The sequence below is a fragment of the Gobio gobio genome (assembly GCF_949357685.1).
Source record: "Gobio gobio genome assembly, chromosome: 9".
In the NCBI taxonomy this organism is placed as follows: domain Eukaryota; kingdom Metazoa; phylum Chordata; class Actinopteri; order Cypriniformes; family Gobionidae; genus Gobio; species Gobio gobio.
The window spans coordinates 6731477-6745670 of NC_137115.1; the positions used below are offsets into that span (position 1 = coordinate 6731477).

The window sequence follows — 14194 nt, forward strand, 5'->3', positions numbered from 1 at the left end:
GTCCATCTCACTACAGTGGTTCTCCAATAACTTTATGAATCGGAAAGAATAGTTTTTGTGCGCAAAAAAACCCTAAATAACGACTTATATAGTTATATAGTGAATCTCACTGATTCATAACGCTTCGTTATGAATCAGTGAGTCGAATCATGATTCGGATCGCGTGTCAAACCGCCAAACTGCTGATTCGACTCACTGATTCATAGCGCTTTGAAGTTTCATGAGGCCGTGTTTTGAAATCGTCATCACTATATAAGTCGTTATTTAGGGGTTTTTTGCGCACAAAAACTATTCTCGCCGATTCATAAAGTTATTGTAGAACCACTGTAGTGAGATGGACTTTGTAACGACGTCTTTAGTACCTTTTAAGGGTCTTGAGAGTGAACCGTGCATTGTGCCAATGGAGGCCTTTCAGAGCCATTCCGATTTCAACTAAAATATCTTCATTTGTGTTCCGAAGATGAACGGAGGTCTTACGGGTGTAAGACATGAGGGTAAGTAATTAATGACAGAATTTTCATTTTTGGGTGAACAAACCTTTAAGATGAATCGCTCGTGCTATTCCTGTTTTGTAAGTCACTTTGAGTAAATGCGTCTAATAAATGAATACATGAAAATGTACAGACACAGTTATAGCGGTACATGCAGTCAAGAGCTGAAATCCTAAATATGAGTGCCTGCAACTAACAAATGTTTCTAATCCAATAATCTGTTAGTATTTTGTTGGCTCTCTCTTATATTTGCATGTGTTCATAATTTATTTTTATGACAGCATGGCCAAAAATTATGTCTGCATAATTTGGCATGTTTCATTGCATTATAAGAAATAAAAGAATTGACTCCAAGCACAATATGCTTACAAAATCTTTAAAAAATGTTATATTTGAATAGAGGGTGAAGATGCCAAGTATATGGATAAATAGTATGAAAAAAAAGTTTAATATATAATACAATACAATATGAAGTGCATACTTTCACATTTTCAAAACAAATATAAAAATGTTTTCACAGATTGGAAGCAACACAAAAAAATTAACTTTATATTGATTTTATCAATGAATTGTTGCACCTTAATACATGTAGATAGATATTCAGAAGTCATAAATACATATTATGTCTTATTCTGGAAACGTAATTTGCATTTCGAACCGAGTGAGACTCACGAGTGAGACTACACATAATTTGATGCCAACACTTGAGTATTGCAGAACGATTCATCTTTATGTGTATCTTGAATGTGTATTCAGGAGATGAGGTTCAAGCATTCCACGAGGATCTGAATGGCCGTCAATACATAAACGAGGTGTATAAATTCAGTGTTGATAAGCTGTACGGCATCCTCTTCACGGAGTCCCAGTTCATGACAGACTTTATGGAGCAGAGGAGATTCACAGGTCAGAACCTTTCAAAAACATCTTATTTAACTGTTAGATGATCCAAAATAAACAACGTCAAACAAAGGTAAATTATCATAGGCGGAGCGTGTGTGAGGCTTGGCAAGGCTTAGCCTTCCTCAGTCCACGGACTTGAGACTAGCTTTTTCTCTATAATAAAAGCATATTGGTATTCGGCAAATTAACCAGTGTTTGCGCTCTGAAGCGTGTCAAAGGTTTCTATTTACAACATGTGTTTGGAGTGTTGAGCAATGTAGCCAATCACAGACATGTCTGTTGATTTCTTGAATGCAATGGCCAATAAGAGGTGTTTAAAGGGTAACTAAACCCTAAACCAACTTTTTTTAGTTAATGATCTGCAAGACTGGGGCTTTATTAATGCTGTTCATTGATTCAAGTTAATGTTTTGACATTTGGATATAAAGTGTTTTAATTCTATTAAATATGGTGTAAAACTGCCAAAGTGCTGCCCTCTTAAGGTTGAACGGTGGCTATTGCATTTGAATTTTCCTATTGGACGTTGTGGGTCATCGTGACGTATGATGGTTCTTCCAACTACCCACACCCCTGGCACGAGCTCACCACGCCCTTAATAATGTTTTCCCCAATCACATGATGACAACGGCTTCACTCCAGGATGAACTCTCATATTACATGAAGTAGAAACATTATGAATGAAACTCACTTGACACTTGCTTTAACATTGTAATGAAGAAAATGCGGTTAAATAATGCAGTTGTCTGTACACTTCAGGATTTTCTTGCGATATTATTGCCGCCCGTCATGTGTACAGATAAGTTTCATACATGAGACGCACTTTCAAACCCTGACACACAAGTGGTTGCCGCGGTAACGAACAACAATACCGTAACGTGCTGGCATATATAGTCTTTTATTTGAGGAAATCTGTTTATAATAGGCTATTAGGTCTGAACTTATTGGTCCTGCGCTGCTTATTGCTTCAGTTAATTTGAATGAAAATACATCATATGTATATCAGATATCTGATCTATTTTTAGTGGCATTCAGTTTAAGGATTTAACTGTTCATAGATTAGGTCAGGTGTCTCTGTTAACGCAGTTTGAGCCAGCGGCTCGCATTGATAGGGCTCTGGGTCTGTGTCTACAGACAATTCACCCTCCTCCACTTCAGGTAAAGGTAGGAGAATGACCGCTCTGTTGCAAAGCTACTGGTGTCATTCCAGTCATTCTCCATCTTTGCGACTCGCGAGTCAGACAACTGTCAATCAATCCGTCACTACGGGTCTCAGGCACTCACGCCCTCCGCTCAGTCCCGCCCTTGGTTCGTTCCCTCCGTCTCCGCTGGGCTCTACCCACTTTTCCAGCATTTTTAAAAATTGCCAGTGGGTGGAGTTAAGCTCTGAACTGGGGTTTAGTTACCCTTTAAGTTGGTCAGAATCAATTCACGCTCAAAGCCGGAGTTTTTGTCCAGTGCTGAGTTCTGCATGCTCGCAAATCCTTTCTTTAAAAAAAGTGTAGACATTATGTGAACAAGAGATTCATTGATTATACTGGAGCGTGGTGAGATTGCATTATCGCGATAAGTGGCAGCTTTTGCATGATTAAAAAGGGGCCGCTCTTTGCTCGCTTTTTATGTTATATATAATCAATTCAGAATCCAGAGAAATCAGCTATTTTAACCAGTGTAACGTCCCGTATCATTGCATCGCCTGTCAATAACGTCATATCCGCTTTACCCTCGATTTCCTTCTTTTATTTTACTTCCGTAGAAACCATGGTAACACCAAAGACACTTTAACATGTGTTTTATTAGGCAGGTGAGTAACGTTTTGGATACTTTTATCGACAGAAAATGAATTATTGTTCCCTTTCAAGGAAACTTACGCTGCATCAGAAGTCACTACGATATGCGAACGCCTCTGCGTGGTTGCGTCTGAAGCACCTGTGTAATTGGATCTCGCGTTTGCAGAGGCAATGTGTAGATTACGGGTCCGCAAAAAAAAGAAATATATAATGCCGGAAGGGAACTGAGCAGACTGAGATGCTCTCTCTTCCTCCGACTGCATGGAAACTGTTATGAGTGTTTGCAAGCTATGATTGCATGATTCTATATTGCATATTGAACTATATTAATATGAATGTTCAACCTGTCATCCAGACCGTGTTCACTTGTCTGGTTGTTTTGTCTGCAAAGTCATCTGGCTTTGAGGCTATAATATAATAATATATGTTCAGGCTGTCATCCAGATCGTGTTCAATTGTCTGGTGGATTATGACTGCATTTAATTCTGAGGAATTAATTGATGGGATAGTCATCTGGCTTTGAGGAGTTGGATGTCTATATGGAGGAGTATGTCTGGTTATTCCCTGAAAGTCATCTGCTTCAGGACATCGGACATATTACTAGAGTTCAGTCTTGAGAGACTGATATCTCTTTTAGGGATAAGTCCTGATACCTCAGTGCTCAGGACTTTGAGGACGGGCCCCTCCAAGGAAAAATGGTCTGTCTCTCTTGGCACATAAATTGCCTGGAGATGACGGCTGTATTCCTGGCACTGAGGTACTTTCTTCCAGATCTCAGAGGCTATCATGTTCTTGTTCATTCAGACAATGGGTGGACAGGCAGGGGCCCCTGATGGCGACCAACTCGTGAAATCTGGTCTCTCGACTGAGGTCGTGAAGACCATCTTAAACTCTAGAGATCCCTCCACAAGGGAACTTTATGCCTTAAAATGGTGACTCGCCACCTTATTGTTCAAAAAACACCAGTTGGAAGCAGTTAACTGTCTGGTTTGTTCAGTGCTGGAGTTCCTTTAGGATCATTTTCCACTGGAATATCCCTCTCCACAGTAAGGTTTACATGGCGGCCATAGCTGCTTACCAATGGATCTTTATGGAGACACCATATGGTATCTTGTTTCCTTCATGCCACATTGAGGTTGAGGCCTGCTATACATGCAAGAGTTATGGTCTGAAAATTGCCCATGGTTCTAGCGGGGTTGTCCCTAGCACCCTTCAGACTATTGAAACTGTTTCAGAAAAGATAACTTACTCTCAATATGGATTTCTCGCTCAGAATTCTGGCAGGCCTGTCATCCACCTCCATTCATGTTGGCAGACCAAGGGAAGCTTAATTTGCTTTGCCCAGTCAGGATTTTTGAATGTTACATCCACGGGTCTGCACCCAGGCAGGGTTCCTGGGCCATCTTTACAACTTGCAAGGCGTGTGACCTCCCTTCGCCTCTAGTTGTGAGGGCCCATTCTACGGGAAGTATGGTGGCATCTAAGACTTTACTGTCAGGAGTTCTCTCTGAGAAGTTTGTGGTGCGGGGAGCTGGGCCTGTCCGCACACATTCATCAGATTCTACAGCTGGATCTGGACCCTACACCAGTGTCTCAGGTGCTTATGTCCTAAGCTGTGCTCTACATGATTCACACTAGGACAGGAACTTGTTAATATGGCGTTAATATAGCGTCGCAACTTCAGACTTAGCGCAATTTACCTTGATCGGGTGCGTCTCAGCTTACGATAGTAACCATGGTTCCATGAAAAGGGAACGAGACGCTGCAACACCCTGCCTACTTCCTGCATGCCTATGAGCAACTTACTTCAGCCAATCGAAAGCTGACTTTTTTGTCCAGTTATCCTTTATAGCTTTTGCAGTACGCCGTCACGCATCACAGGACGACGGTCCACCAATGAGTGAATACACAGGTGTTTCAGACTGGTGTGATTGCCATATTGTTTGAATCTCTTGTTTTCTTGATTTCCTGAAAAGTAAATCAGACAACACTATTTTGTCAAGTGGATAGCATAGCATAATCAGAAAGAGCTTTGTTTGTAGAGAATACATCATACAAAGTTTTAAAATGAATTGCATGCCATTTAGCAACTCAAGTCATCCAGCTTTTATTAATGATACTCTAATATTGATCTAGCTTACTGCAGTGTGCAACAAGTGTCTCATACCAGCCACTGAGCTAACATTAACATAACTTTCAACACACTGAACCTGTCCCTTACCATAACCGCGAGTTTCATCTGCTCAGGTAAATAATAACGATGGTGTCAATTATGCCGTACCAATTTGAGCCTGATTCAGACCCTGAGAATGTTTACAAAAACACTCTAAAAAAAAAAAAAAGGTTCTATATGGCACCAAAAATGGTTCTTGGCTCGTAATCATAGGGGAACCTTTTTAAGTGTTATATAGCACCAATTTTGGTGCTTCAGTGGTTCTTCAGCGGTTCTTCACCGGTTCTTTGACTAAGGTGCTATATAGCACCGCTAACTAAGGTGCTATATAGCACCGCTACCATATACAGAACATGTTAAGATATGGTGCTATATAGAACCAAAAGAGGTTACTCTATGATTACGACGAAGAACCATTTTTGGTGCTATATAGAACCTCTTTTTTTTTTTTTTAGAGTAAAGAGGATCGTGTAGAAACTTTGCAAGCACTGATTTTACAGGAGGTTTTAGAGTGGTAAGTTCCTAAAGATTGGTGAACAGTCTTACAAAAGTGAAATAAACATTACATCAATGTTAGCTAGCAGGCTAGGGGAGCCACAAATAATAAAACATACTTTCAGGTTTCGATCCATAAACAACTGAATTTCCCAACAAAGTGGGAACTGCTCCAGCTTTCAGGAGAAGCTTTTGTGTGTAGCCGGCATTGTACTCCCTTAGGTTTTGGAAGCTGTCCTTTGTAAAATGTGCCGCACACAGATAAACGTTGGGGTTATAATGTTCAGGAACAGGGTTAAAGAAACATTTTAACCACTGTTTTCTAAGTTTGTCCACCTGAGAAATGCCAAACAAAGGGGTTTTGGAACCGGGGTGGAAAAAAACAGTGCAACTTTGCAACGCTACTTTAGCAGGTCTTCTCTAGTGCGGCTCAACCAGGCATCTCCCTGTTTTTTTTTTTTTTGCGTATTCCGTGGGCAGGGATTATTTAAATGAGTGACATTGTGACTTCACTAGATCTGGAAGAAGTGAGTTGTAGTCCCAATGAGCCGTTTGTTGTAGTTCTTGAAAAATGTTTTCTGTTAAAGAGAATATCTCCTTTTAGAGCGGACTTCGATAACCTTGCTAAAACTAAAATATCTTTGTTTTTGAAATGCTTGTATTGGTTCTACGTTAAATTTTCACACATCCATTCATAGATGTGGTGTATCACCCTTGGAAGAAGGAGGATGCTGGAAATCAGACGAGAGAGATCATGTACACAATCTCCCTTACCAACCCACTGGCTCCTAAAACAGCTACAGTTACTGAGACTCAGGTGAGATGTTCATCTGGACTGGACTTCTCCTCAGTACTGTTCTTTGGATTATTTGTTTTAGCAATTTGTTTGTTTTGTTTAATATGTTTGAAACGCAACTTCTCTCTGAATTAGACCCTGTATAAAGCCAGCCAGGAGAGTGAGTGCTACATCATTGATGCGGAGGTCATCACTCATGACGTGCCGTACCATGACTACTTTTACACTCTAAACCGCTACATGCTAACACGTGTGGCCAAGAACAAGTGTCGACTGAGGTACTGATGAACAGGATAGTAGTTTTTTTATGGCCAAAGTCAAACAGAAAGAGGCAGGAAGTTACCTTTGCTATTACCTTTTGGTCAGAGATTTTTTTTTTTTTTTTTTTTTAATAGTGGTAATAATACAGGTGTGTGTTGACAATGTGATTCATCTGTCTTCAGGGTTTCTACGGAACTGAGGTACAGGAAACAGCCCTGGGGTCTGGTAAAGGGCTTCATTGAGAAGAACTTCTGGAGTGGGCTAGATGAGAACTTTAAAAGCCTTGGTAAGACACAATTTCAACTATTATAAACTCGCCTACAGCCATTCTGAGCTCCACCCACAACTATCTTGAGCACTAACCACAACCTTCTTGAGCTCCACCTACAACAATTGAGCTTCCCACACATTATCAAGTCCCTCCCACAACAATATTTAGCTCAACCCATAACAACTTAAGCTCCGTCTACAACATTTCTTATTATTATCAATGTTATAATAAGTTGTGCTGCTTAATATATTTGTGGAAACATTGATAGTCTATATTCAGGATTCTTTGATGAATTGAAAGTTTAAAAGAACAGCATTTATTTGAAATAAAAATCTTACTAAGATAATACATATCACTTTTGATGATTTTATTGCGTCATTGCTTAATAAAAGTATAATTTTTTTATTAAAAAGTATAAATCCACAACAATATAAAGCCCCATGCACAACATTGAGCTCCACCCACAAAATAGAGTCCCACCCACAACAAAATTGAGCTCCAGCCATAACAAAATTAAACTTCACCCACTACAATATCAAGCCACAAGCACAATTTTGTGCTTCACCTACAACAACATTGAGCTCCACCCACAGCAATATCGAGTCCCGCCCACAACGATATTGAGCCCCACATTGAAGTTGAACACACCTAACATCAAACACCATTTTGAGCTCCACCCACAACAATATTTAGTCTCACCTACAATAAATTAAGCCCCACCCACAACAAACTTGAACTTCACCCAAAACATCAAGTTCCACCCACATCATTGAACTCCACCCACAGCAATATCAAGCGCCACCCACAACAAAATTTTGCTCCACCCACAACGATATTTAGTCCCACTCAACAATACTGAACCCCACTCACAACAAAATTGAATTTCGCTCACAATATCAAGCACCACCCACATCATTGAACTCCACCCACAACAATATTGAGCCCCACCCACAACAAAATGTAGCTCCACCCACAATGATATTTAGTCCACCCACAACAATACTGAGCCCCACCACAACAAAAATAAGCTCTACCCATAACCAAATTGAACTTCACCCACAACAATATCAAGTCCCAAAAAATATTTGCCAGCAGCCATATCACCCTGTAGCCCAAGACTGGTTTCCCACTGAAGCTAAGCAGGGCTGAGCCTGGTTAGTACCTGGATGGGAGACCAACTGGGAAAACTAGGTAGCTGCTGGTAGAGGTATTAGTGAGGCCAACAGGGGGTGCTCACCCTGTGGTCTGTGTGGGTCTTAACGCCCCAGTATAGTGATTGGGACACTATACTGTAACAAGCACCGTCTTTCGGATGAGACGTTAAACCGAGGTCCTGACTCTCTGTGGTCATTAAAAATCCCAGGATGTCCTTCGATAAAGAGTAGGGGTGTAACCCCGGCATCCTGGCCAAATTTGCCCATTGGCCTCCTAATCATCCCCATATATATATACGATTGGTATCATCCCTCAGTCTCCTCTCCACCAATCAGATGGTGTGTGGTGGGCGTACTGGCACAATATGGCTGCCGTCGCATCATCCAGGTGGATGCTGCACATTGGTGGTGGTTGAGGAGATTCCCCCTTCTATGTAAAAGCGCTTTGAGTGAGTGCCTAGAAAAGCGCTATATAAATGTAATAAATTATTATTATTATTATTAAGTCCCACTCACATCATTGAACTCCACCCACAATATTTTGTCCCACCCACAACAATTTTTACACACACATTTTGCATTCATGTTACTCCTGTTGTGCTGAATGCTTTGTCACCACTAAAAAGAAATAATTAAAAGCAGATTAAATCAGTACCAGTAATTAATACCAGTAAACAAGTGCTATTGTTTTGTCAGAGCTGGAGTTAGCCAAGATGGAGGACGCTCTAATGGAAAGCCACAGACTGTCTCCTAAAGCTAAAGCAGTGAAAAACGCCACCCTGAGGCGGAGAAAAAGGGCTCTTGCCCACCTCCGCACAGCCCATCTAGATGAGACTCTCAGCCCTGTTACCACGCCAACAGACGAGGAGGTCATCCACCGCATTAAACACGTGGCAGGTGAGCTCATGCACAGCCAAATATTCACAAACACTAACTTTGGTTTAAATGTGTATAACTGGTTGCATTTGCATGTGCTCCACCCACAGGTTCCACGCAGACGCGACACATTCCTGAGCACATGCCAGGGGGCGGGATTTTCTGCAACCTCTCTAAACCATTACTCATTATCAGCTTTGTGTAAGTTGTACTCATTTTGTTTATACTCTCTTAACTAGTACTGATATTAGTTATTATTTTTTTATGTTTGTTTTTATAAATCTGACTTAGTGAAACTTTCTTTTCTTTTCCTTTTTTTGGTTTTGCCTCTTGTGGTTGGCCTTAGGATCTGTATAAGGTACATTCCCTTACTGACGTCAAATATTCATCCATTCTGTTCAGAAAATCTCAACTCTATCTTGTCATTCTAGTCCAGGGATCCTCAAATCTGGCCCACGAGATCCACTTTCCTGCAGAGTTTAGCTCTAACCCTAATCAAACACACCTGAACATGCTAATCAATGTCTTCAGGGTCATTCGAAAAATCACAGGTAGGTGAGCTTGATCAGGGTTGCCATAGATATCCATAATAAAGACTAGATGTCTCGTCCGCGCTGCTGGCCAATGGAGGTCGACGTCCGCACCTGGCGGCCATCTTGTCACAGGCAGCTCGCTCACTCGCAACATTGTGTTGTAATGGTGCTTGCACTTTTTAAATAACCATAACTTGCTCAATTTTCTACCAATTTTCAAACTGTTTGGTTTGTTATAAACGTCAGAGATGTAGTTATGACACTGCATACTTATGAAAAATTATTCATAGTTTGTTCAAGCATCCATAATTATAGCCACGTTAATAACGTTTTGTAAGAAACCAAACCATTTGTTAATCCGTCAAGATTTCAGTGAGATAAGAGTATCTGTGTTTGTGCAGATCACTCGCCTTACATCAGGTACCACAGAGCCCTGCCTGTGACAAGATGGCCGCCGGTGATGACGTTAGTGACTCCGCCGTAAGACATCTAACCTTTATTATGAATATCTATGAGGGTTGCAGCTAAACTCGGCAGTGCATTGGCCCTCCAGGACAAGATTTGAGGAACCCTGTTCTAGTCCATTTTCTTGGTTCCCCTCTCAGTTTTATGCTGCCCTCCATTCAACGCAACAAGTCTGAATTTCCAACTTCCTACCTGGATAAAGAGCAATAGAATGGACAATTGCACAGCATTACCATTTTGTTTCTGTGAATAGTAGTAGGAATATCTCACGTTTGACTTTGAATGGAATGCAGCAAAAATGTCTGTCCGTATGCAACACATTTCCTAGACTTCTAAGATGCGATCACGCCCATTCTACTCATTACAAGTCCTGCATTCATCTTTTTTTCTTCACTGGCTGTGTCGATGGTCTTCTTGAAGATGTGCTCAGTTGTTTGTTGTCTCTCTGCAGTCTGGTGCTACTGGTGTTTCTGAATGTGATGCTGTTCTATAAACTCTGGATGCTGGAGTATTCTGCACAGAGCCTCACCAGCTGGCAGGGCTTACGTCTACATGAGAGGTACAACACACACACACACACACACACACACACCAAAATTGCTACACTCTGATGGAGATTAGCAGCCATAATTTTTCAATTAGCAATTTTCTACACTACAGTTCAAAAATTTGGGGTTGGTCATTTTTTTTATATTTGAAAGTCTCTTATGATCACGAAAGCTGCAATTATTTGATACAAAATACAGTAAAAACAGTTATACTGTCAAATATTATAACTGTTTGCTACTTTAATATATTTTGAAATGTAATGTATTCCTGTGATCAAAGCTGAATTTTCAGCATCATTACTCCAGTCTTGAGTGTCACATGATCCTTCAGAAATCATTGTAATATGCTGATTTGCTGCTCAAGAATATTTTTTTTTCTATTATCAATGTTGAAAACAGTTTTTGCTGCTTAATTTTTGTGGAAACTATTTTATTGTTATTGTTAATTATGGATTATTTCCTTCAGCAGAGACACTTAATGATGCGCATTTGTCGCCTTGATGGTTTTAAATTGCTTGAAATATGATTGAAATCACTTCGAAAAGGAAAATGCTGTTTGTGCAGCGCAAGTCTGTTATTTAGGCAACATAAAATTGTAAGCAGGCCCTTAAAATCATTTAAAAATTTGGGTTTAGATTTATCAGCCAATATATCGGTTATCGGCTTTCAATTATTAAGAATTATAGTTTATTGGTATCTGCCAATTTTCATTAAAAATTGTACTGAAAGTATTAATCTTACTAAAGTATTAACTGATGTTGTATTGATGTGAGATAGTAAACGCTCTGGGATACGAGACAAAATTCCAACAATAACTTAACTGAATTAAATCAATTTTATTTATTTTTTTAAATCATACTGACCCCAAAAATTTGAATGGTAGTGCATGTTCAACACAACTGTAAATCGCTTGTTCCTTCAGTAGTTATTGCATAGATGCTGTTTTTCTGCGCTCCATTACATATTTTTTTTAATTCCACCTAACCAGCAGAGAGCAGGATGGACATGTGACCTCTGCATGATTTTTTTCAAACTCAAGTCGTACAAACTCTGGAACTTTCTGACCTCCTGGCACATCTGTTATCGTTGGTTCCACCTTCGTATTATGTTGTTTTTATTGGCATTTCCATCTTCCGCTCTGACCAGTTTTTGACAGCAACGTGAGTGTTGCCACCTAGTGGACTATCAAATTACCGCAGTCAGACCCCCCATTTTGGAGATATCCAGTCTGCAGCTATACGTACTTGGGAACATGTGCAGAAATTTAGACTGCACTCACATCAACTAACATCAAGACCCACCCACAATGATAATGAGCTCCACCCAGTGATCCACGTCACCCATTGTGAGCTCCTCCGACAAAATCAAGACCCACTTGCAATAATTGAGCTTAGCCCACAGCAATATTGGGCCCCACCCACAATACTATTAAGCTCTCACACCCACAGCGATGTTGAGTCACACCCAAAACAATATTGAGCTGTGCCCAAATCAAGACCAATCATTTACTGCAGTCAGTACCAAGCACATGCACAGAAGTTTGGACTGCACTCGGACCCAGCTGATATTAAACAGTGACTTACACTTGACAGACCCATGTAGATCACTGAGTGTGGTGTTTTTGTTACCATATGTGTTTCTCTTGTGTTATAGCAGTAAACTGCCGCAGACACAGATGGAATGGGCACAGCTCTTGGAGTCCCAGCAGCGGTACCATGACGCTGAGCTGCAGAAATGGAGAGAGATCATCAAATCTTCAGTACTGTTATTGGATCAGGTATATAATATGTCTGCACTGGGCCATAAACACCATAGGTATTGAGGGGTCAAAGAGCAACCCCCCCGAAATAATTGGAAATGGACAAATTAGGCCCCGATCAGACAGAACCGCACTGCAGGTTTTTTTCATGTTTTTTCATGTTTCTAGGCAACCCCTGAATCAGCTGTGCTGTCAGTCTAATCGAGGTAACGGTCACCACAACGGAAGGCCCGCCTCTCCATTCATTTGATTGGACAATGGTGAAAAAACGCGATGACGTTGGACGCTTTTCTGCTCAGAGTTGATTTTTTTCAACTTCATGCACTCAGAGCACTCCTTCAAAAGCGTGAGGTGCAGCAGACGGTTAAAACGCACGCATAACGCTCTCTGCCATCAGAAAACTATTCAAAAAAGGCGCATTTCACTGCAAAAACTCGTTCTGTCTGATCGGGGCCCAAAGTCCAGTACACACTGGGACGAATATCACGCGCTCTTATCGCCAGCGGTTTTCGTGCCGTTTTTCGGTGCGGCTTGAGTGTTCACACCCAATCGATTTTCACTGGCGATACGCAGAGTGAACGTGCAAATTCAGTAGATGGCGCTCCCGGTACACAAGGTGGTGCTGCGGCACTTTACGCTTCTGACACTCGCTTATCACACAGAAGAAGAAGAGAGACAGTATTTATGTGCTTGCCAAAACCATAGACATATTGGCCCTCATTTATCAAAAGTGCGTACACCAAATTTCCAGCGTACACCTGGCGCACACCCAAAACCACGGTGACTTTGAGATTTATCAATATGGACGTTGGCGTACGGCACGCTCAAATCCTACGCCAGCTCAGGAGGTGGTGTACGCACATTTTGAGTTAGTGCGAAAATGCGCAGAAAAACAATTCCTAACACCACAAAACGCACTGACAAAGATATGCTATATTATGACCCACTGTAAAAAAACAACAACAACTAAAGCCCTATTCGCACGGGATAAGTACGCTATTATCTGGGGACCTCGTGTGATTTAGAAATTACTCCCCCACATCTGAATTTTGCGTGGCGCATTCGCAAGAGATAAGCTGTGATTTTACTCGAATTTACTGACTTATCTCCCGGATATGATGTAAAGACTTGAAAATGTTTTTTTCGTTATAGATATAGCTGTATGAAATTATAAACAGTCGTATCGATATCATTTTGATTGTTTTATAGTAATAAAAATAATTTTGTTCAGTTAGAGAACAGACTCAGAACGTAACTGAGCAATAATAACAATATACGACGGAAGATTCAGTTTCAAAGCTAAATGTAAAAGTGCCCATTTAAGCGAGTTGTCATTGTACTGTTTTTGTGTTTTTCATTAAGAATAATATTAAACACACCATTCAAGCAATTTACTCCCAAATTGGTGCTCATTCTTAAGTGAAAGTAATCCGCACGGCTGCACGGGAATTCATAACGGTGCGCATTATATGCAGCCTAGCTCCATTCTTCGTGAAAGATAAAGATAGAAATGCGCACAGGACACAAAAACCTTGCAAAAATTATATACAATCTGCCTAATCCCGGCCAAATCACAGAGATGCCGATTCACACTGGACTAATATTATCACAGGACCTTGGTGTTTGGCGAAATATGGTAGGTAATTTGCGGGGGAATTTTTACTTTACAAATTACAGACATTCTC

The 14194-nt window shown here is 40.7% G+C and overlaps 1 protein-coding gene across 8 annotated transcripts in view; it reads left to right on the forward strand.

The window, feature by feature from the left end:
• The window catches only part of LOC307131774 (protein Aster-B-like), a 90675-nt gene that overhangs the window by 70525 nt on the left and 5956 nt on the right, over positions 1-14194 (forward strand). For 3 of the 8 annotated variants that reach the window (XM_079825684.1, XM_079825681.1, XM_079825683.1), the window contains 8 exons: positions 1248-1394; positions 6545-6663; positions 6778-6920; positions 7086-7189; positions 9025-9225; positions 9315-9405; positions 10654-10761; positions 12404-12527. In XM_079825684.1, coding sequence (XP_079681810.1) covers positions 1248-1394; positions 6545-6663; positions 6778-6920; positions 7086-7189; positions 9025-9225; positions 9315-9405; positions 10654-10761; positions 12404-12527 — 1037 coding nt within the window. Of the gene's footprint in view, positions 1-1247; positions 1395-6544; positions 6664-6777; positions 6921-7085; positions 7190-9024; positions 9226-9314; positions 9413-10653; positions 10762-12403; positions 12528-14194 lie in introns of all 8 variants that reach the window. The other 5 variants (XR_013817226.1, XR_013817227.1, XM_079825686.1 and 2 more) reach the window with 3 other exon arrangements.